The sequence below is a fragment of the Tamandua tetradactyla genome, chromosome 9, assembly GCF_023851605.1.
Source record: "Tamandua tetradactyla isolate mTamTet1 chromosome 9, mTamTet1.pri, whole genome shotgun sequence".
In the NCBI taxonomy this organism is placed as follows: domain Eukaryota; kingdom Metazoa; phylum Chordata; class Mammalia; order Pilosa; family Myrmecophagidae; genus Tamandua; species Tamandua tetradactyla.
In genome coordinates this window covers 83,770,692-83,794,724 of record NC_135335.1, presented here as the reverse complement: position 1 = coordinate 83,794,724, position 24,033 = coordinate 83,770,692, and the positions used below count along the sequence as shown (strand labels likewise).

Genomic DNA, 24,033 nt, shown 5'->3' with positions numbered 1-24,033 from the left:
TTTCCTTCTAGCCACTCTGGAATATAGAAGGCTAGAGGGCTTAAATGTTTTTTATCATCACAATTGACTTTTTTCCCTTCTTTTTTTTGTGAAAAATAACAAATATACAAAAAAGTCATAAATTTCAAAGTATAGCACCAAAATTAGTTGTAGAACATATTTCAGAGTTTGACACAGGTTACGATTTCACAATTTTAGGTTTTTACTTCTAGCTGCTCAAAAATACTGGAGACTAAAAGAGATATCAATTTAATGATTCAGCATTCATATTCATTTGTTAAGTCCCATCTTCTCTGTATAACTCCACTCTCTCTTTAGGGGTGTTTGGGCTATGGCATTTCTAAACTTTTTATGTTGGAAGGGTCTGTCACTAATATGGGGTAGGGCGATGAAACTATCTGATGTTCTGGAGAGGCTGGGCTCTTTTTTTTTAATAGTGACCATTCTAGTACGTGTGAAATGATGTTTCATTGTGGTTTTGGTTTACATGTCCCTAATAGCTAATGATGTTGAGCAGATTTTCATATACTTTTGAATCATTTGTATTTCCTCTTTGGAAAAATATCTATTCAAGTCTTCTGCCCATTTTTTTTTTTTTTTTTTTTACTTTTTTAATAAAAACATATATACAAAAAAAGAAATAAATTGTGACAATTAGTTATAGAACAAATTTCAGAATTTGGTATGGGCTACAATTCCACAATTTTAGGTGTTTACTTCTAGCTGCTCCAAGACTAAAAGAAATATCATTATAATGATTCAGCAATCATACTCATTTGTTAAACCCAATCTTCTTTGTATAGCTCCACCATTTCCTTTTATCTTTCTCCCCATCTTTAGGGTTATTTGGACTGTGCCCATTCTAACTTTTTCATGTTGGAAGGGGCTGTTGATAATATGGGATAGTGGGATGGAACTAGTTGATGTTCTGGAGAATCTGCCCCCTCTGGATTTTAAGACTTATCTGGCCTAGGAACCCATCTGGAGGTTGTTGGTTTCTGGAAAGTAATCATAGTGCATGGAACTCTGTAGAAACTCAAATCAAGCCCTAGGTGTTCTTTAGGGTTGGCTGGAATGATTTTGGTTGGAATTTGGCAAACCATGATAGGTACCAATGTCTAGCTGAAGCTTGAATAAGAGTAGCCTCCAGAGTAGCTCTTGATTCTATTTGAACTCTCAGTAACTGATACATTATTTGTTACACTTCTTTTCCTCCCTTTTGTTCAGGAAGGCATTGACAATCCAATGGTGCCAGGGCCAGGCTCATCCCTGTGAGTCATATCCCACAATGCCAGGGAGACTTTCACCCCTGAATGTTATGTTCCACGTAAGGGAGAGGGTAATGATTTCACCTGCAGAGTTGTCTGCCCATTTTTAAATTAGGTTGTTTGTCTTTTTATTATTGAGTTGTAGGATTTCTTTATATATCTGGATTTTAAATGCTTGTTGGATATGTAGTTTGGAAAACCTTTTTTTTTTTTCCATTTAGTAGGTTGTCTTTTTACTTTCTTGTCAAAGTCTTTTGAAGCACAAAAGTATTTAATTTTGATGAGGTCCCATTTATCACTTCTTCGTTTCATTGCCTGTGCTTTGTGTGGAAAGTCCTCTCACAAGATCTTGAAGATGCTTCCCTACATTTTCTCATTGGCGTTTCATGGTCTTGCTCTTATTTTTAGATCTTTGATCCATTTTGAATTAATTTTTGGATAAGATTTGAGATATGAATCCACTTTCATTCTTTTGGTATGGATATCCAGTTCTCCAACAACTATTTGTCCTAGTTAAGTGGGCTTGGCAAACAAAACTTAGCAAATATCAATTGCTCATAGTTGTGAGGGTCTGTGTCTGAACTCTCAATTTGATTCCGTTGGCCAGTATATCTGTTTTTATGCCAGTACCATGCTGTTTTGGCCACGGTAGCTTTCTACTATGTTTTAAATTCAGGAAGTGTGAGTCCTCAAACTTTGTTCTTCTTTTTCAAGATGTTTTTGACAATTCAGGGCCTCTTACCCTACCAAATAAATTTAACAACTGACTCTTCCATTTCTGCCAAGTAGGCAATTGGAATTTTAATTGGGACTGCATTGAATCTGTAAATCAATTTGGGTAAAATTGACATCTTAACAGTATTTAGTTCTACAATTCATCAACATGGAACATCCTTCTATTTATTCAGGTCTTCTTTGATTTCTTTTAGCAGTGTTTTGTAGTTTTCTGTGTACAAGTCCCTTTCATCCTTGGTTAAACTTATTCTTAGATATTTGTTTCTTTTAATTGCCATTGTAAGTATATATTTTTTCTTGATTTCCTCCTCAGATTTCTCAGTACTAGTGAATAGAAATCCTACTGATTTTTGCATGTTGATCTTATATCCTTCTACTTTGCTGAACAAGTTTATTAGCACTTTTAACTTTGTGGTAGATTTTTCAAGACTTTCTACCTGTAAGATCATGTCTTCTGCAAATAGTGAAAGTTTTACATTTTCCTTTCCAATTTGGATGCCTTTTATTTCTTTTTCTTGCCTAATTGCCCTAGCTAGACTTTCTAAAACAATGTTGAATAACAGTGGTGATAGTGGGCATCCTTGTCTTGTTCCTGATCTTAGAGGGAAAGTTTTCAGTCTTTTACCATTGAATATGATGTAGTTGTAGGTTTTTCATATATGCCCTTTATCATGATGAGGAAATTTCCTTCTATTCCTTTCTTTCAAAGTGTTTTTATCAAGAAAGAATGCTGGATTTTGTCAAATGACTGTTCTGCATCCGTTGAGATGATTGTGTGGGTTTTCCCCTTTGATTTGTTAATGTGGTATATTACGTTATTTGATTTTCTTGTGTGTTGAACCGCTATGCATTCCTGGGATGAATACCCATTTGATCATGGTATGTAATTCATTTAATGTGCTGTTGGATTCAATTTGCAGGTATTTTGTTGTGGATTTTTACATCTATATTCATTAGAGAAATTGGTCTGCAGTCTTGTAGTATTTTTATCTGCCTTTGGTATTAGATGATGTTAGCATCATAAAATGAGTTAGGCAGTGTTCCCTCTTCACCAATTGTTTTCAAGAATTTGAGCAAGATTGGTATTAATTCTTCTTGGAATGCTCAGTAAAATTTCCCTACGAAGCCATCTGATCCTAGGATTTCTTTGTCCGAAGGTTTTGATGATTGATTTAATCTCTTTACTTGTAACTGTTCTATTTGAGATCTTCTGTTTCTTCTAGAATCAGTGTAGTTTGTTTGCATCAGTGTAGTTTGTTTGCATCAGTGTAGTTTGTTCATGTGTTGCTAAGAATTTGTCCATTTCATCTAAGCTGTCTAATTTGTTGGTTTACAGTTCATAGTATCCTCTTATGATCCTTTTTATTTCTATAGTGTCATTAGTAATGGCCCTCCTCTCATTCCTGATTCTATTTGCATCTTCTCTTTTTTTCATTGTCAGTCTAGCTAAGGGTTTATCGATTTTATTGATCTTTACAAAGAACGAACTTTTGTTTTTTTTAATTCTCTATATTGTTTTTATTCTCAATTTCCTTTATTTCTGCTCTAATCTTTTTTTATTTCTTTCCTTTTGCTTACATTGGGGGTTAATTTGTTGTTCTTTCTCTAGTTCCTCCAGATGTGCAATTAGGTCTTTAATTTTAGCTGTTCCTTCCTTCCTTTTTAATGGAAGTGTTTAAGGCTATTTATTTCCCTCTCAGTACTGCCTTTGCTGCATCCCATAAAAAGCTCTGAAATGTGTTCTCAATTTCATTCATCTTGAAGTATTTACTGGTTTCTCTTTGACCCACCAATTGTTTAAGAGTGTGTGGTTTTAACACCTGTGTATCTGTGAATTTTCCAATTCTCTACCTGTTACTGATTTCCAGCTTCATTCCATTATGATCAGAGAAGGTACTGTGTATAATTCAGTCTTTTCAAATTTATTGAGACTTGTTTGTGACCCTACATCTGCTCTATCCTGGAGAATGATCCATGTGCATTTCAGACTAACGTATATTCTGCTATTTGGGGGTGCAATGTTCTGTGTATGTCTGTTAAGTTTGGCTCATTTTTAATATTATTCAAATTCCCAGTTTTCTTATTGACACTCTGTCTAGATGTTCTAGCTATTGATGAGAGTGGTATATTGAAGTCTTCATTATTATAAATAGAGACGTCTCCTTCACCCTAGTTTTCAAGTGTTTAACTCTTGTATTTTGTTGCACCCTGGTTAGGTGCAAAAATATTTATGATTGTTATTTTTTTCTTGGTGGATTGCCCCTTTTATTAATATATAGTGTCCTTTGTCTCTTATGACAATTTCACATTTAAAGTCTATTTTATCTGATATTAATATAGCTACTCTACCTCTTTTCTAGTTACTGTTTGTGTGGCATATCTTTTCCAGCATTTCATTTCCAACTTATTTGTGTCCTGGGGTCTAAGGTGGGTCTCTTGTAGACAGCATATACAGCATATAGATGGATCATACTTATTTTTTTAAATCTATTCTACCAATATTTATTTTTTGATTGGGGAGTTTAACCCATTAACATTCAAGGTTATTACTTTAAAGGCAGTACTTCAATCATTAATCCTTTGGTTTTTTATTGTCATATCTTATTTTTTCTCTCTTTTTATCCTTTTAGTTATCCTTATTGATAATCTTCATTTCTAGAATCCCCTCCAAACCTCTCTCTCCTGTCTTTTCCTTTCAGCCTGCAGAGCTCCCTTTAGTATTTCTGGTTGGGCAGCTCTCTTAACAAATTCTCTCAGATTGTTTATCTGTGAATATTTTAAACGCTCCCTCATTTTTTTTTTTTTTTTTTTTTTTGTATTGTCAGGCACTGGGAATCGAACCTGGGTCTCTGGCATGGCAGGCAAGAACTCTGCCTGCTTAGCCACTGTGACCCACTCTCACCCTCATTTTTGAAGGACAGTTTTGCCAGATAAAGAATTCTTGGCTGGCAATTTTTCTCTTTTAGTACCTTAAGTATATCATACCACTATCTTCTCATCTCTGTGGTTTCTGATGAGAAATATGTACTTAATCTTATTGTGGTTCCCTTGTATGTGATTTATCACTTTTCCCTTGCTACTTTCAGGTTTTTCTTTATATCTTTGGCATTTACCATTCTGATTAATATGTGTCTCATAGTAGGTCTATTAAGATTTCTTCTGTTTGGAGTACATTGAGCTTCTTAAACTTACATATTTATATCTTTCTTAAGAGTTGGGAAATTTTTAACCATTATTTCCTCAAATATTCTTTCTGCCCTATTTCCCTTCTCTTCTTCTAGTACAACCATCACGTGTTTATGCACTTCATGCTGTCCTTCAGTTCTCTGAGATTTTGCTCAGTTTTTTCCCATTCTTTCCTCTATCTGTTCTTGTGTTGGTAAGATTTTGATTGTCATTTCCTCTAATTCACTGATTCTTTCTTCTGCCTGTTCATATCTCCTGTTTTATTTTTAATGTTTAATCTCCTGTATTATGCCTTCCATTCACATAAGTTCTACCATGTTTCATACTGTCAAATTCTTTATGCTTACCCAGTCTCCTCTTAATATCGTTTGTCTCTTTAGCCACCTTGTTACTTCATCTCTTTGAGTTGATTTAGGAGATTTTTATGAACATCTTTGATTAGTTTTTTCAATTTTCTGTGTCTCCTGTGAAGTTTTAATTTGTTCTATGACCAGGTCATATCCTCTTGTTTCTTAGTATGGCTTGTAATTTTTTATTGATTTCTGGGCATCTGATTATTCTAATAAGTTTACTCTGATGGTCAGATTCTTTTTCTTGTCTAGGGTTTTATTGTTGGTTGGCTTGTTAGGCTCTTTTTTGACACTTGGTTCAACTTATTCTGGAACTTTAGAATTGCCCATGCTTAACTGATCATATTTATTTAGCTCTTCTTCATCTTATTCTTTCTCTAGGTATTTGGTACAGTTTTTAAGAGTGCACTCTTTGTGCAGTTGTGTCACCCCCTAGAGAGAACTTCTCTGTCCCTTGTCTGGAAATCTTGATCTGTTTTTTTTTTTTATACCTTTTCTTATTCTCCTTTCATTCTTGCTACTTTGGTCTAGAGGACAAATTTTGGGTGGTGGGTCACTGCAGAGAAGACTTTCCCAAGTCAGTATTCCCAAGCTAAAACAGGGCCAGGGACCCTAGAAGTGGGTGTGGATCAGTTCCAAAGAGCTCTGGGGGAGGGTCAGGAAAAAATGCCAAAAAAAACCTTTTTAATGGCTCTCAGCCCAGCAGATGGCACCCTTCAAAAACCTGTTCCCTACAGCCCTAAGGAGTCCCTGTGACTTTAAACCTCCCCTGCCTTCTCTCCTGTTGGGGATAGGGTTGAAACTATTGCCATAGGCAGTCCCTGTCCAGGGAAGGCTAAAATAGTGGTTCAGAGACCAGACCCAATAAATATGCAGATTTATAGCCATGATCAGTACTTGGCTATGCCCCCTGCTGTTCTTGAGGAGGAGGGCTTCCACATCTCTCTCTCTCTGTCCTCAGTAGGCAGCTGCCTGGAGAGTGGGGAATGGGCACTGGTAGCCACCATGGAGTGAGTTACTTGCAGTTATTTACTGCAGTTGTTCAGTCCCTTTGTCCTCCTCTTCCCTGGATTCTGTTGTGTGATCCCCTGACCTCCAGAGCCCCAGAACGGTTGTTTCAGACGGTTCCTTCTCGTCCACTAGCTGTTTTTGGAGAAATGAGTTCTGAGTTCTCTATTCCACCATCTTCCCTGGAAGTTCCCTTGTTTTCTCTCGCGCTCTCTCTCTTTTTTTTAACATTAGTCATTGTACTTGGTGTGAAATGATTATCTCATTGTGGTTCTGATTTGCATTTCCTTGATGGCTAATGACATTGAGCATCTTTTCATGTTCTTATTGCCCATTTGTATATCTTCTTTGGAGAAATGCGTATTCAAGTCTTTTTCCCATTTTTAAATTGGGTTGTTTGTCTCTTGTTGTTGTGTTGTAGGAGTTCTTTACATATTCTCTTTACATAAGTATTAAACCCTTATCAGATATATGGTTTCCAAAAATATTTCCCATTCTATGGGTTGTCTTTTTACTTTCATGATAAAGTCCTTTGATGGAAAAAAGGTTTTTATTTTGATGAAATCACAATTTATCTATCTTTTCATTTGTTGCATGTGGCTATGGTGTAATGTCTAAGAAACCGTTGCATAATACAAGGTCCTGATGATGTTTCCCCATGTTTTCATCTAGGAGTTTTAGAGCTTTGGTTCTTATATTTAGGTCTTTGAGTTAATTTTTGTGTGTTGTGTAAGGTAGGGTTCCATTATTATTATTTGTTTTGTTCATGATTGCTATTAAACATAAGTTGTATGGAAGAGGGTGGATGTAAAACAAAGTTTTGAGGTAGAAATTGTTTACTGATTATTATCAAGAGATGGACATGAGTTGTCATTGTTTTAAGTGAAAGTAATTAGGTTTTATTTTATGTCATCTGTACTCTTGCCTATCAGTCTTGTATTTTCTAGATATTTGGTTAGGGTTAGAGGCATTGTCTGCAGCTATTAACGACAGTGTTCTAGTTTGCTAGCTGCTGAATGCAATGCACCAGAAATGGAATGGCTCTTAAAAAGGGGAATTTAGTAAGTTACAAGTTTACAGTTCTCCATGAAAATCTCCAAATTTAAAGCAAGTCTAAAAAAAAGTCCAAACCAAGGCACCATCAAGAGGTTACCTTCACTCAAGAAAGGCCGACGAGTTCAGGGTTTCTGTCTCAACTGAAAGGCAGGTGGCAAACATGGTGATGTCTGCTAGCTTTCTCTCCAGGCCTCTTGCTTCATGAAGCTCCCTGGAAGGTGTGTTCCTTTTTCATCTCCAAGGGTCTCTGGCTGGTGGATTCTATGTGGTTCTTGTGGCTCTCTCGTCTTTCTGTTGCTCCCTCTTTCTCCAAAACGCTTCCTCTTTTAAAGGATTCCAGTAAACTAATCAAGACCTGCCTGGAATGCGTGGAACCACATCTCTGTGGGGATAATCTAATCAGGTTTCCGACATATAGTGCTGTGCCAATTTGAAAAGGTTTATGTCTCCTAGAAAAGCCACATTTTAATCCTAATCAACTGTATGGGAGCAACAGTTTCCTCTAATCCCTATTTAGTACAGTATGTTAGAAACTTTAATTAGCTTATCTCCATGGAGATGTGCCTCAATTTTGGAAAAAAAGTAACAAAATTACTGAAGTAAGCTTAGAAAGAACTCAGTAGAAGACACGTCTAACTGAATTAATCCTAATCTTGAAACTTTTGTAATAGATTGCAGCTGATATGAGAATCAAACATTTTAGGTCTTTCTTTGTGACAAAAACTTTGAGTCACTGACAGTGTCAGTAAATCTGAGTCATATTCAGCTACAGCACAATTAAACTGCCTACACCCACCCATGGAGATAACACTTTTATCTTCACAGATAATCATTACAAATGACCTGCTTCATTTTTATTACTGTAAGCACAAAAGTCACTGTTAATTTTTACCTACAGTTTTCATAAAGGGGTTAATGGGCCCTGACTAGTTATATGCTGTATTAGTTAGGGTTCTCTAGGGAAACAGAATCAGCAGGAGATATCTGTAGATATGAAATTTATAAAAGTGTCCATGTAACTGGAAATGTAGAGTCCAAGGTCTCTAGGGCAGGCTGCAAGCTGGTAACTCCTATGAAAGTCCTCAGTGAACTCTCATGGGAGGCTGGCTGGGCAACCTTGGGAATCTTAAGGGTCCAAGATCTGTAGGGCAGGCCTCAAACTGGTAACTCTGATGAAATTCCTCAATGACCTCTCAGGAGAGGCTGACTGGACAACCGTGGGAATGGAAGAGTCCAAAGTCCATAGGGCAGGCCATGAAGCTGGTGACTCCAATGAAGGGTCTGGATGAACTCTACAGGAGAGGCTCGCTGACTGAAACAGGAAGAAAAAGTTAGCAGGCTTCGCCATGTGCCCTTCCAGCTGAGAGAGAAACCCTGAACATTACCAGCTGCCTTAAACCAGGATATCTTTCTCTGGATGCCTTAAATTGGACATTTCTATAGACTTGCTTTAATTGGGACATTTTCATGGCCTCAGAATTGTAAACTTGTAACTTATTAAATTTCCCTTTTTAAAAGCCATTGAGTTGCCTGTATGTTGTATTCCAGCAGCTAGCAAACTAGAACATATGCTCAATTACCTATGGTGCAGGACATTCCTTCTGCACTTATATAAAAAGGACAGAATTAGGCCTAAAACCTGAATCAGGTGTTGAGCTCTGTATAAAATAATAAACACAGTCTTGCCCTCTTGCTTCTTTTTTTAAATGTTTATGCTCTAAATTAACTTTAGGGCTCTAGAAATTTGCATAGTGAATAATGACTTCACTATATCAGATCCAAATACCTTGCCTTCTCTCCTCTCTAGAGAAATATATCCCTCTGTGAGGAATGAAGTGCCTCTCTTTGTCTCTCTTTGTGTCTACCTTTACATTGCATGACCTTACTGATAGAAACTCAGATATGTAAGCAGCATAAATAAAAGTGTTGGAGAGGAAAAACATTCCAGTTATGTAACTAGTACATCAGTAACACACCTTATCTTTAAATATCAGCTTTATTGAACTATAATTCACTTGCCATTAAATTTACCATTTTAAAGTGTACTGTTCATTGTTGTTTTTACTGTATTTACACAGTTTTGAATTCTTTGCCACTCTCTAATTCTAGAACATTTACATTACCCAAAGAAGTCCTAAACCCGTTAGCAGTCACTTCTTATTCTCCACTCCTCCAAGCCATGGGCAATCAATAATCTACTTTCTGTCTCTAGGAATTTTCTATTTTAGATATTTCATATAAGTTGAATCATATAATATTTGTTCTTTTATGTCTGGCTTATTTCACTTAGTGTTCCTAGGCCTATCAAATGTTATAGCCTTATCAGCATTCCTTTTATGGCCAAATAATATTCCATTGTATGGATATACCACAATTTATATGTCATTCATCAGTTGATGGCCATTCCAGTTGTTTCCACCTTTTGACTTTTGTCAGCAATGCTGCCATGAATATTTGTGTACAAATATTTGTCTCAGTCCCTGCTTTCAATTCTTTGGGGTATATTCCTAGGAGTAGAATTTCTGGTTCATATAGAGACTACTTTTTGGAGAAACTTCCAAACTATTTTCCAGAGATTTTTTTTTTTTCAATCTGGGAATATCTTAATTTCTCCCTTGTTTTTGGAGTGTAACTTTGTTAGGTTTAGAATTCTTGGCTGACTGATTTTTTTTTTTTTTCAGTACTTTAAATATGCCATTCCACTGCCTCCTGGCCTCCATGGTTTCTGATGAAAAATCAGCTGTTAATGTGAGAATTCCTTGTTTGTGGTGTTGCATTTCTATTGCTAGTTTTAAGATACTTGATCTTTGAATTTTGACAGTTTGACTCTGGTATGCCTAGGTGAGGGTCTTTAAGTTTATCCTACTTGGAGTTCTTGGAATTTCTTGGATGGTCAGATTTTCATCAAAATTGGGACGTTTTCAATCATTATTTCCAAAGGTATTTTTTTCTGCTCCTTTCTCTGTCTATCTTTCTTGAACTCCCATTATGAATACACTGGTATGCTTGATGGTGTCCTTCAGGTCTTTGAGTCTCTGTTCATTTTTTGTCATTCTTTTTTCTTTCTGCTCCTCAGGTAGGATGATCTCAATGGATCTGTCTTCAGGTTCACTGATTCTTATGCCAGTTCTCATCTACCTTTGATCCCTTTAGTAAAATTTTTGCTTCAGTTATTGTACTTTTCAAATTATGTATCTCTCTTTATTGATATTCTTAATTTCACAAAGCATCCTTCTTATACTTTCCCTTAATACTTTATATGTGGTTTCCTTTAGTTCTTTTGATATATTTATAACTGATTTAAAGTCTAGTGAGTCCAACATCCAGGCTTCCTCAGTGGCTACTTTTATCCCCTGTGTAGGCCATACTCTCCTGTTTCTTTGTATGATTTTTCTTTGTGTGATTTTCAATTTTTTATTGAGATCTGGACATCTGAAGTAATGTAATGTGACAAGTCTGGAAATCAGATTTTTCCCTTTCTTCAGTTGTACCTGTTCAGTTACTTTCCTGGGTTAATTATGTAAAATCTGTGTTCTTTCTCATGGGCAACTACTGAAATCTTTGCTCAGTTAGCTTAGTAGTCAGCTAATCATTGGACAGAATCTCCTTAAATGTCTCGTACCAATAAGACTTCCATCCTTTTCTGAGAGTCTCTGTGCTTGTTGAATATTCCCTCAATATTCTGGCAGAGTTTACAACTCTGCCTTAGCCTTTACTTCCTGCTTGTGCAAAGGTTAAGTGCCAACCAGATCAAGAGATCAGAGCCTTCTTAGGCCTTTTCTGGGTATGCGTGCAGCCTTGCATATGTGCGTGCCTGTCTAGATTTCAGGAATGTGTTGGAGCTTTTCAAAGCCCCATAAGATCATCCCATTCCCCAGTTTTTCCTTTTGGTGTTTTGGACAGCCTCTTGTTAGTCCCAGCAGGTAAGGTTGCCTCAAGTAGCTGCTTTGTTAAATAGCTGTCATCACTGATTTTTTTTTTTTTTTTTTTTGACAAGTGCCTTGGGTATAGGACAGAGCAAACTCTGAGTCAGGTAAACAAGTTTCTTCCAGACAGGTCAAATAATAATTCTCTGGTTTGAGTTCTTTTGAGGGGCTCCAAATCCATTAATCCTATGTAATGCTCTTATGCTGCTGGTTTTGACAGCTATAATTGAGAGGTTGAGTTGTTGTGTTTTTTTGTTTGTGTTTTGTTGTTCTTGTTTAAGGGTTACTGCAGAACTGGAGAGTGTGGGATGGGAACAATGCAAGTTAAAATACCACAAAGCTCACTGATTTTTCTGAACTTGTTATTTTTCTTGAATAAAAGACTTTCTCTTTGTTCCATCTTTTTTTATTAATTTCCATAGTTCCAAAAAGATAATTTTGCTCATTTTTGCCAGTGTTCTCATTTCTTTTATGGAGGAGCAGGTTTTGGGAGATCCTTACTCCACCATTCCTGTAAACTCTCCTCCCTTGTTTATCTTGTGGTTTAAACATAAGTATTTGAATGTTCATTTCCACCAACCTACACTGCACTACAATGAAAGAGCCTGAAAATGAAATCAAACATTTTTCTAGCAGGCTAATTGCTGTATCTCCTCTCCTCGTGATTTCCTTATCTTGAAAAACTCTATACCTACTTGATATTTTATAGCCCCTCTCTTTGCATCTACACCCTTTTGTGATATCCTTAACCAGCCCTTTCCATTCAAAATTCATTATGACTCTTCAGCTGATTGGTGATTTGTGTTTTAGGCAGACTCAGCATTAAATCATCCTTTGCTAACAACACATAGTGCATGCCAAAATGACTCAATATTTTATTTTTTTGATAATAGTTACTTAGAAAAATAGTGGTGTTTCTAATCGCATATGATTTATTTCTGCCTCAGGTTAAACTGGAAACCTCCCACATCTATAAAGATTTGTTGAGGTAATATTAATTATGTACCTCATTTATTTCACCTGAAATTTTGTGATCTTGTAGTAATTCTGTATGTCACATAAAAGACAAATTTTAAGAATTTAGAAGCAAGAGACTGTTTAATAAAAGGAGACAGTTTTCAAATTGGGAATGCTCTGTGTCAAGAAAAAAGTGCTCTGTTTTTCCCTGAGAAAGAGTTAGTTTTTATAGTAAATACAATGAGTTGCCCAGGAAAAAATATGATTGTTAAACAAAACAGTAAGAAAACCATGCCATATAAGAAGTTGGAATGCTAACTAACAAAACTTATTTACCCCCAACAAAAGTTCTGGTTACAGGGAAATCAAGACCTAGGTTTAAAAAATATCAGAACATTTTTTGACAGTTTTATAGAGTCTCAGATAACTCGTCTTAGGTATAGAATATTTGTCTCACAGATAACATCTTAGGAACAGATAAGTTGGTGTTTGTATTAGACATAAATGGACAAGTTGCCACCAGGCCCTTGCCATTTCATTTAACATATAATTCAGTTCTTCAGTGTCTGAACATAAATATACAAAGTTTTTGTGGTAGTTAGGTTCAGGTGTCAACTTGGCTAGGTGAAGGTGCCTAGTTCTATTGCTGTGGACATGAACCATTGGTATATGAACCTCATCTGTTGCTGATTACATCTGCAGTCAGCTAGGAGGCGTACCTTCTGCAAGGAATGATGTTTGATATAATTGGCTGGTGCTTAAATGAGAGAGCTCAGTGTAGCACAGCCCAAGTAGCTCAGCATACCTCATCTCAGCACTCGCAGCTCAGCCCAGGCCTTTGAAGATGCAGAAGGGAATCACCCTGGGGAAAGTTGTTGGAACCCAGAGGCCTGGAGAGAAGGCCAGCAGAGACCATCCTGTACCTTTCCATGTAAGAAAAAACCCTCAGTTGAAAGTTAGCTGCCTTTCATCTGAAGAACTATATGTTAACTAAATAAATCCCTTTTTATTAAAGCCAATCCATCTCTGGTGTGGTTGCACTCTGGCAGCTAACAAACTAGAACAGTTTTTAAATAAGTTACGAATTCTTTTATTCTGTATTCCTGCTGCTTTCCAAGGTAAAGAAATCTGAAAACTGAAGAGAATTTTGTTTTGAAATTTCAAAAGAATATCTTATTGGGAAAAACTTAAGCAGTACAGAATTTATAATACAAGACATAAAAATTCCCCCTTGTTATTAAATTTGGGAAAGTTTGGGATGTGGCTGGCCATGAAGAACTTTTTCTGTGTATGCACACACATACTTATTTTTTTTATAAGAGTGGTATTATAGTCTATAGTTATCTGTTTTCACTCAATAATATAGCAAAGACATCTTTTCATGTCAGTGCAAAGTGTATATGGTGGTCTACTTATATTGAAACTTATCTGACCATTTCTTTTTCAAATATATGTACACTTGTTCCAGTTTTTTCACTTTAATATCATTGCATGCTTACAGCATGAGTTTTGGGCTATTTAATATGTGTTTAGCATTGTGCTAATGAATAGTAAAATTTATGACATGCTTAAAAAGTAGGTGTTTTGTGTGATTATATATGTAGGAATTTATGTGTATGTATATATATTTACAGTATATATGTGTGTGTAAAGTAATTATTTGGAACGCAAAACATAAATTACCAAGTTTTAAATGGTGTACAAGTCCCCAGGCTAGCCTCTCTATTTTACTTAAAATACCAGAAATTTAATACTGATTGCTTTATAGAAACTAATCACAATCTATATTTCTACAGGCAATTGAACTAAAAGTTCCATATTGGAATAATAAGGGCCAGGAATTAGCCCACCCTAAACTACAGGTGGTTTATCCTGTGGCCTTGGTTAGGAAACATGACCAGTTTGGGAAGTTACGGGCTGAGGAAGGATGAAAGGAAAATGGTAGAGCTAGGGTGTAAGAGTTTTGGATAGACTTTAGGGTCTTTTGATTCGTGGTATTTTTTCAGTATATTAACTATGATCTGTGTAATATCGAGTCTGATGTTTGTCAGAGGGAGAACATATATTGTTCCAATTTTAGTGTTAGGATTCTAATCACATTTTGATAAAAGGCATGTCAGCAGTAATTATGTACATCACCACTTCTGGATCAGTGCTCATTTTCTGTGCTTTTCAATCATAGATTTTGGGGCAATCAGGAAAGAGAAAGCAAAGTGGAAGACCTCTTTCTTCATAGATTATGGTGACAAATTTGTAACTATCACTCCAAATCTTTCCAGATATTTGAATGGGACAAAGGGCTACAGAGAAAAATGTACTTACTACCCCCTTTAAAAAAATTCAAAACTATATGAGTTTTTGTTTCCACATATTCCTCGATACCTTAAGAAGAACCTAAAGTATCCATGACCTTCCTAACTCTTTAGGGAGTTTTGCATCTTTAGAGCAAATTATAATTGGCTATTGTGTTTCACCAAGGTAGGGAAGAAAAGATGATAAAAGTAATTAACTTGGGCCATACTTAGAATATTGTGCATAAAGAGAAGAAATCATGATCATTCCACTCTAACCACCTTGTATATGGGAAGAAAAATGACATTACATCAATCCCCAGTAAAGTGGCCCATTTGGTAATTTAATCAGCACCAGAGTTAGGAGAAACCAAAGGCATAGGTTCAGTCAGTAAAGGAAGCACAGTGCTGCTACCAAGCTGTGGGTCAGAGAAACTGTCCTCCCTGTTAGATCCCCAGGTGGCTGTTTGTGTCCCCTTTGCACGGTGGCATGAATGGGCTCCTCGAGACCCTTTCATGCTTGAGGGAGGAGTCAGTGTGCCCAGTGTTGACTAGTGGCTGATAACTTTCTGTCCTGTTTGCTGTAGGTATGATTTGCATGAATCTTTGCCTTCGAATAAGTCGTTTTGTTCCTAGTTAAAAGCAGTTCTGTAAGAGGTTATTGAGGAAATATCACTGTCCTCTTAGAGCTCATTTATTTAAGTAAGTGTGTTAGTTAGATTCAGTTGTCAACTTGGCCAGGTGAGCATACCTAATCTTGTTGCTGCGGACATAAGCCAACGGTATGTGAACCTCATCTGTTGCCAATTACATCTGCAGTCGGCTAGGAGGCGTGTCTGCTGCAATTAGTGACGTTTGACTTAATTGGCTGGTGCTTAAATGAGAGATCGCAACATAGCACAGCCTAGCAGCTTGGCATTCCTCATCTCAGCACTTGCAGCTCAGCCCAGGCTCTTGGAGATGGAGAAAGAAATCACCCTGGGGAAAGTTGTTGGAACCCAGGGGCCTGGAGAGAAGACCAGCAGAGACCATCCTGTGCCTTCCACGTAAGAAAGAACCTCAGTGGAAAGTTAGCTGCCTTTCCTCTGAAGAACCAACAAAATAAATCCCCTTTTATTAAAAGCCAATCCATCTCTGGTGTGTTGCATTCCGGCAGCTAGCAAACTAGAACAGTAAGGTAAAGAGAAATCAATATACTTTATAAAATTGCAATTCTGAATTTAAGTATTTATTTTGAGCTTCTTCCTTGAACACTGAAATAGTTATGTGTAAAATGGTTTATATTTTATTTTTGGTAGGATTTAGGCACATCATATAAAATATGGGGTTATTTTAATTCAGTATGATAGAAAGAAGAAATCTATTTCTGGAAACTAGACTACTGAAAATAGACTACTTTTGGTGAAATTAAATTTAAACAATACAATAATTTTGTCAGTATAGAAACTATCTGCCCTGTCTAGCTTTTGGCTCCAACTTCAGGCTGACCTTGAATTTCTTCCCTTGACTCATTTGAAAAACGCTTGTAGGGTAAATGTCTTCTTTGGATCAGTTTGGTTGGCTCAAGACTCAATTTCATTGATTATCATCACTCTACCCAAAGCATAATAATTTCAGCAATTGTGTTTTTCCCTCAGGACTTGGGCTAAATCCTCATGAACTTCCTAATCAAATGAGCATGACTGATTGGCCAGAAATGAAGAAGAAATTTGCAAATGCATTTGCAAAGAAGACAAAGGCAGAGTGGTGTCAGATTTTTGATGACACAGATGCATGCGTGACTCCTGTTCTGAGCTTTGAAGAGGCTGTGTGCCATGATCATAACCAAAAGCGGGGCTCATTTATCACCGATGAGGCAATGGGCATAAGTCCCCGTCCTGCACCTCTGCTGTCAAGTACCCCAGCCATCCCTTCTTCCAAAAGGGATCCTTTCGTAGGAGAACACACTGAAGAGATACTTAAAGAATTTGGGTTCAGCCAGGAACAGATCGATCAGCTTCACTCAGATAAAATTATTGAGAGTTATAAACCAAAAGCTAATCTCTGACTTCTACCCTCACACCTCAAGTGAGTTTGAATATTGTGTATACAATATTGAATAATACATAAATTGTGTGCCTGGAACAGTATCACAGTGGGGCATCTTTCCTAATTAGGAAATAATTGAAGACTGATTACACAATAATGATCGAATTCTGAAAGTGATTAATATCAGGGCTTTTGATTCAGTAATGCTCTCAGTTTATCCCTACAGTGATTTCTGACAGTTTTCTTGCCTTCCAGTTTAATAAAATATATTTGTTGATACTAAAATACTTAAATGCTATTTTAAGTGAATTAATATAATACATTTTATTAAATAAAGTTTTTATTTTTTCTGATATTTACTTGTGTTTATAACTTGTGGAACGCTCTCAAAGTTTTCAGAATAGCATTTAAATAGCATCATGTGATTTGTTGTATTTTTGGCTGTTCTGTCTACCAAAGCACATGTTCTTTCCATCGAAAAGTCTGACCTTTTTAATTTGACAAGGTAATTATTCAGTTGATATCTGTGAATTAGGATTTAAAAAAAAATGTTCTTGCAGTTTCTCCTGATGAGTTCTACTTCTCCTAGACGGCTCTTCTGTGTGCCCAATTCCTCTTTGTAGCTGCCTGTTAGCATCACCCAAACATATCTCTTTTTGTCAGTAAATTATACCATCATGCATAAGAAAGTTATTCTAGACTCCTCCTTGCTTACCATCCCCTTCTTCCATTCCCATCAGGTTTCTACCCCCAGTAGGCCCATAGCTCGCCTCTCGTTTCATTCAGGCCACTGCACAAATGTTACGTTATGGAGTCCTTTCCTGACCCCTATCTAAAATAGCAGCCACCTGACATTTGCTCTACGCACCCTTACCCTGCTTTATTTTTCTTTACACACATCTCACTACTGACATTATATTTGTTTATTAACTACAGCCCAACCCCTCCTCCTCCCACTAACACACACTAGAATAGAAGCTTTATGTGGGCTTTAGGTTTTATTTGATGTTAAATGTTCAGTTCCTGAAACAACACCTAGCCCAAAGTAGAAACTTAGGAAATGTATATTAAATAAATAATTATTAAATATTTATTAAATGCTGTTTCCTAAATAGTAAAGTGCTATTGGTTACACCTGAACAGCTCTTGCATCCCTCCCCTCCTTTGCCTAATTCCCGTCACTGCTTTCATTCTGACCTTTGTTATCTTTTCCCTGTGCAACTCCTCAGCTTCCCTCCTGTAGATTTCTAATATCATTCCATTGTGACTTCTACCCATAATCTTTTTGACACCAAATTGGTCTTTTCAGTGCACAGTTCTTCAGTGGTACTCTCATTCACCTAGAGAATAAACATAAATTCATTTACATAGTATATCAACCCTTTATTTATAATAATACTTCTACAAGTTGTTCAGTCTCTTTCCACTCCGCCCCTTTCCTGTTCCTCAGCTGTCCCAAAACTTTATATTGGACTTCCTGAAGTTTCTAAATATGCTGTGTTCTCTCTTGCTCCCATTCCTTTCCATTTACTACATCATTTGCTAGAACTAGCAATACCCCTGACCTATTTTGCTCCAACTTGTTGATCTAGCAACTCAGACTGGGCTCAAACACAGCCTTCTTTGTCAAACGTCTTAAATCCAGGACAGTTTTGTACAAAGATCATGACCTTTGGAGTCAGAGAGGCCTTGTGTTCAAATGTTATCTACCGTGATGTGTAAGACAACTGCCTATGAAATAACCTTGGAAAAAACTAGGTACCCAGTAATTGTTCCCATTGCATATTGTACATCTCCCCAAACATAGTAATTAGCTTTACTATACTTTACATAACTTCAATTCTTCAACTCTTCACTAACCCGTAAGCTCCTAGAGCAGTGGTTCTGAAACTCCAGCCCCCAAAAGAATCACTTGGAGATACTATTAAAAGATGCTCCACCCCAGAGATTCTAATGCAGTGGGTCTAGGCTGGGACCTATGAATTTGTATTTCTAACAAGCTTCCAAGTGATGATAATGCTGCTTGTGTTCAAGGACCACACTTTGAGTAGCACTGTCCTAAAGGATATGAACCAAGTCTTTTTGTCTTTGTTACTGAATAATAATTGTTCAAAAATATTTGGTAAATGGATGGTGAGGGACAGGTTAAAAGCAAGTTGGCAAAAGGCTGTATATAAACGTGGGCTAGCTTAGAACACTGATTTCTGTGATGACTTTACACGAAGTGTTTGAATGAAAAATTGTTTTTTGTAAGGTTTTCTAGTTTGCTAGCTGCTGGAATGTGATGTACCCGAAACAAAATGGCTTTTTTTTTTTTTAGCATTTTTTTTTATTAATTAAGGAAAAAAAAAAGAAATTAACCCAACATTTAGAAATCATTCCATTCTACATATGCAATCAGTAATTCTTAATATCATCACATAGATGCATGATCATCATTTCTTAGTACATTTGCATCGATTTAGAAGAACTAGCAAAACAACAGAAAAAGATATAGAATGTTAATATAGAGAAAAAAATAAAAATAATAATAATAGTACAAAAAAAAAGACCCTATAGCTCAGATGCACTTCATTCAGTGTTTTAACATGATTACTTTACAATTAGGTATTATTGTGCTGTCCATTTTTGAGTTTTTGTATCTAGTCCTGTTGCACAGTCTGTATCCCTTCAGCTCCAATCACCCATTATCTTACCCTGTTTCTAACTCCTGCTGGACTCTGTTACCAATGACATATTCCAAGTTTATTCTCGAATGTCGGTTCACATCAGTGGGACCATACAGTGTTTGTCCTTTAGTTTTTGGCTAGACTCACTCAGCATAAAGAATGGCTTTTTAAAAGGGGAATTTAGCAAGCTGCAAGTTCACATTTCTAAGGCCATGGAAATGTCCAAATTAAAGCAAGTCTATAAAAATGTCCAATTTAAGGCACCAAGAAGAGGTAACCTTCATTCGTGAAAGGCCAATGAAGTTCAAGGTTTCTCTCTCAAATGGAAAGGCCCATGGCAAACGTGGCAACGTCTAGTAGCTTTCTCTCCAGGCTTCTTGTTTCATGAAGCTCCCCCAGGGACACTTTCCTTCTTCATCTCCAATGGTCTCTGGTTGCGTGGGCTCTTGTGGTTCTCGGGGCTCTTAGGGCTGTCATGGGTCTCAAGCTTTTTCCAAAATGTTTCCTCTTTTAAAGGATTCCAGTAAACTAATCAAGACCCACCTAGAATGGGTGGAGTTCCATCTCCCTCTAATCGAAGGTTAATACTGACAATTGGGTGTGCCACTCTCTGTGGAGACAATCGAAGTTTCCAACTGTAATCGGGATTAAAAAAAGAGCTGCCTCCACAAGACGGATCAGGATTAAAACATGGCTTTTGTAGGGTACATAATCCTGTCAAACTGACACACAGGGTGTGAACTTTTTAAGAATGAATGTATATAAGAAAGGTAAGTAGTTTTAAATTTGTTAGTGACCTATGCTTCCCTTCTTCTGAGGAGTCTAAGACCCAGTATAGGAAACACTGTATTTACTTATTTTTTTGTAGTAATCTTTTGACAAACTGTAGATTAAAAATAGGCAAGGGGACAGGTAGAGAGAAAATATGAAATTCTGAAGAGGATGAAAGAGAAACAAGCAATTGAAGATGGTGAATTCTAGTGAAAGAAGATTTGTATTCTTAAATACACCATTTGATATATATTATTTACACTGCCTTTCAATACTACAACGTAGGAAGTGATGAGATGACATAAACTGTATGATAAATATAAAAAGTCACATTGAACAAGGTAATTGCATCCAGGCCGCTCGTCTCTGTTCATACATCCAGGTCGCTTGTCTCTGTATTCATGTTTAAGCAGTTCCAGGCTTTCATAAAATGTTTACATTGTACTTTATAGTTTGCAAAATATTTCACCTCTGTCAGATCTGGATGCCTTCACTGTAAGTAATAATATCCAAAATAAGAAGAAGGAAATGTTTGGCCTCACATACCTAGAGTTTAGAGGGAGGGAGGGTTTTAGGGTTAACTAGATCCAGTTACTCAGGCCTTGTTTCCCTGTGTTTCCCCAGGCTCAGCTCTCTACTGTATCTTCTGACTGGTAGTAAGTTCTGGTAACATATGCGTACACAACTTCCCAGAAAAGAGAGGAGCTTAGAAGTGTTCGGCAAACTTTGTCTTGTGTCTCCTTGGACTGGGTTAGTTGTTGCTCACTGGGTTAGTCTTTAGCAAGGAAGGTAGAATTACCTTAGACAACGCAAGTTGGCTCCTGTTGCTTTTCTGAGCACAGCGCTTTTGGAAGCATATGGGCAGTTGAAGGACAGGTGGGATGGATTCCTGAATCCAAGCCAGGTTTCATCAGTATAGAGGCTTGGAGAATAGATACTGGCTACCTAGTGCATACAATATCCCAGTAGCTCTTCAACAATCACTAGGAGAAGTGGGCTCCATCTTTCATATGATGAAACAGGCTCAGAAGATCCAATGAATACAATATCCCAATAGCTCTTCAACAATCACTAGGAGAAGTGGGACAGCCTTCTCCATTTTACATATGATGAAACAGGCTCAGAAGGTCCCAATATTGTGACAGTAATATTTTCATGGTGTCCCTAGGCCAAAGGAACTTCCTAACCATTCCATAGAAGTAATTAGGTCCCAGCAATTTAATAACTTAAGTATGTCAATGTATTTGTTGTTTGGAAAAAATAGACATAAATTGAAAGAAAATATTTTTACTTCATTCTTAATCACAATTACTTACCAATGGATATGTACACCTACTGGACACTGTGTAGCTTCTCAAGCCTTGGAATCAGATTGGACACCCCACTTCTCATTTTCTGATCCACCTTGATTTTCAAGCTGTAGAAAATCCAGCTTCACCAAAACATGAAATTATAGAAAGGATTTAGTGCAATTTCATGTTGAAAGTGTGAATTACCTCAACGACTAGGTTATGCAGTATCTGACAGATGTAACATCTCCCCATGCTTTGAAATTTTAAATATCCTGAGATACCCCTGGGTGTCACTCAGTTTGGGAAAATCAACTTTAAGTGACTTGCCCAGGGGAATATAACTAGGAAGAGTTAGAACCAACATTTAATTTAATATTTTGACTTCAAGTCTAGCTCTTAAGCCATTTTTAGGACCTTTCTTACAAGATCGTGTTTCCCCTGCTATTCAGTCTTTTCGTATGAACTTATGATGCAGCAAGTAAAGTATGACCCACTTGAAGTCTTTAAAACAGAGGAAATTTAATATTGAGAATTGCGCTGTGATGTGAAGGCTGAGATGCCAAATCAGGGAATAGTGAGGCAGTCCAGATAGATACAAATGTAGGAAACTAAGACTCCTGTGGTGGCTGCCATGACAATGGCATAGGTAAAACTATAGGGCGCAGAAGCCAAGGTTGTGTTGGGCACAGAGTTGTGAAGGAATCAAAGCATGGCAGTGTTAAGGAATCCAAGCAGGACAGGTTTATTGAGAAAACAGAGTGAGAGCCAATGCGCTGGAAGAAGAAGGCTCTGACCCTCGTCTGAGGGTCGGTTTTTTCAGCTGAAGGAGAGAAACGGAAGTGGCCCCCATGCCACAGAATCCATTTTGTATGTCAAGTTCTATTTTCCAAGACCTGATAGGTAGCCTGGTAGAAGCTGGAGCCACAGTGGAGATGCAACCACTGCCAAGATGCTTCAGGAAAGGAAAAGAAAAGAGGCAGGTATGGGGAGGAAGGGGAGGTATGGATCCCCTGGCTTCTACCCTTTCTCCATCCTCCAGTCCTCACCTCAGTGCCTCCCAGTGGCCAAATATACCATGAAGCCAGAGAGCAATGGGACATGGGAATATATATATATATATCCTATGATACAGGTATATTGGGGTTCTCCAGGGAAACAGAACTGACAGGAGATACAGATATATATATATATATATAATGAAATTTATTATAGGATTTATTATACGAATTGGCCCAAGCAAATTCAGATTGGCAAATCTAAATTACACAGGGCAAGCCACAAGCAAGGAATGCTGATGAAAGTTTTTGATGAGTTCCCCAGGAGATACTGGCTGGCTGGCACAGAGATAAAAATTCTTCCTTCTGACCACTGAAATCATCAATCTCCCTTTAAGGCCTTAAACTGACTGGATGTGACTTCTCTCATTGCTGCAGGTATTCTCCTTGTAATCAGACATAGATGCAATCAACTGGCTAATGATTTAAATCCATGAAATATCCTACTAGCAACAATCAGGCCAGGGCTTTCTTTTTTTTTTACACGGGCAGGCACTGGGAATTGAACCCGGGTCTCCAGCATGGCAGGCAAGAATTCTGCCACTGAATCACCATCGCACCACCCCAGGCCAGAGCTTTCTTGATCAAACAACTGGACATCAGACCTAGCCAAGCTGACGCATGAATTTAACCATCACACAGAGCATGGTGGCTAGGGGATGGCAGGGAATGGATATGAACAAACAGGCAATTGGCTGGCATGACAAAGTGTAGTGTATATATTTTATACATCCAGTAATTCCTTTAGCAACTATTTATTGAGGCCCCGCTTGGTGCCAGATGTATCATGCTAGATGTTAAAGATACAATAATGAGTGAAACAGACCTGATCTCTTCTGGTAAAGAGATACAAGATGAATTACCATAAGAAACAATGAACACAGGCATATCTAACTATAAAGTGCTTTGTGTGTAATGAAGGAAAATGTCAGGGTACTACAAGGCAGCTGGTGATTTAGAGAAAGAATTCATGATCTCCCACCACTGTAAGTCCAGTGTTTTCCCTCCTGAGCTGTGTGTCTAGAAAGCTTACTGTCAGCAAATGAGAATACTTATATATCTTTATATAATATCTTTATACATTATATAAAGAAAGGACTTTTATAAAAAGATAAGACATTTATATTTTGACTGATGCCTATGTAATAAGGCTATATTATTTCAAAATTCTGTGTGTGACTGTGTATGAGTCCATGTTTGTGTGTGAGAAAGAGACAGGGACAGTCAGAGGGAGAGAGAGGGAAAGAAAAGTACAGTACAAAGAGAGAGCTCTTCAGGGAAATATTCTAAGGAGCCGGAGGCCTCACAGTTAATCTCTGTCATGCTTTCCAGTGCCCATCCCCTTCCCTCTCATGGTAACTTGTGATCCTGAAAGCATGAAAGAATTTGAGCCCTCCCCCCGCCTGACCATCTCTTTGGCGGCTCAGCCAGGCTGCATGGG

General features: G+C 37.3%; 1 protein-coding gene across 1 annotated transcript in view; it reads left to right on the top strand.

The window, feature by feature from the left end:
• AMACR (alpha-methylacyl-CoA racemase) overlaps positions 1-17,160 on the top strand; it is a 31,183-nt gene extending 14,023 nt beyond the window's left edge. The window contains exon 5 of the mRNA XM_077116930.1: positions 16,415-17,160. Coding sequence (XP_076973045.1) covers positions 16,415-16,824 — 410 coding nt within the window. The 3' untranslated portion in view covers positions 16,825-17,160. The remainder of the gene's footprint in view (positions 1-16,414) is intronic.
• Positions 17,161-24,033: the final 6,873 nt, after the last annotated feature.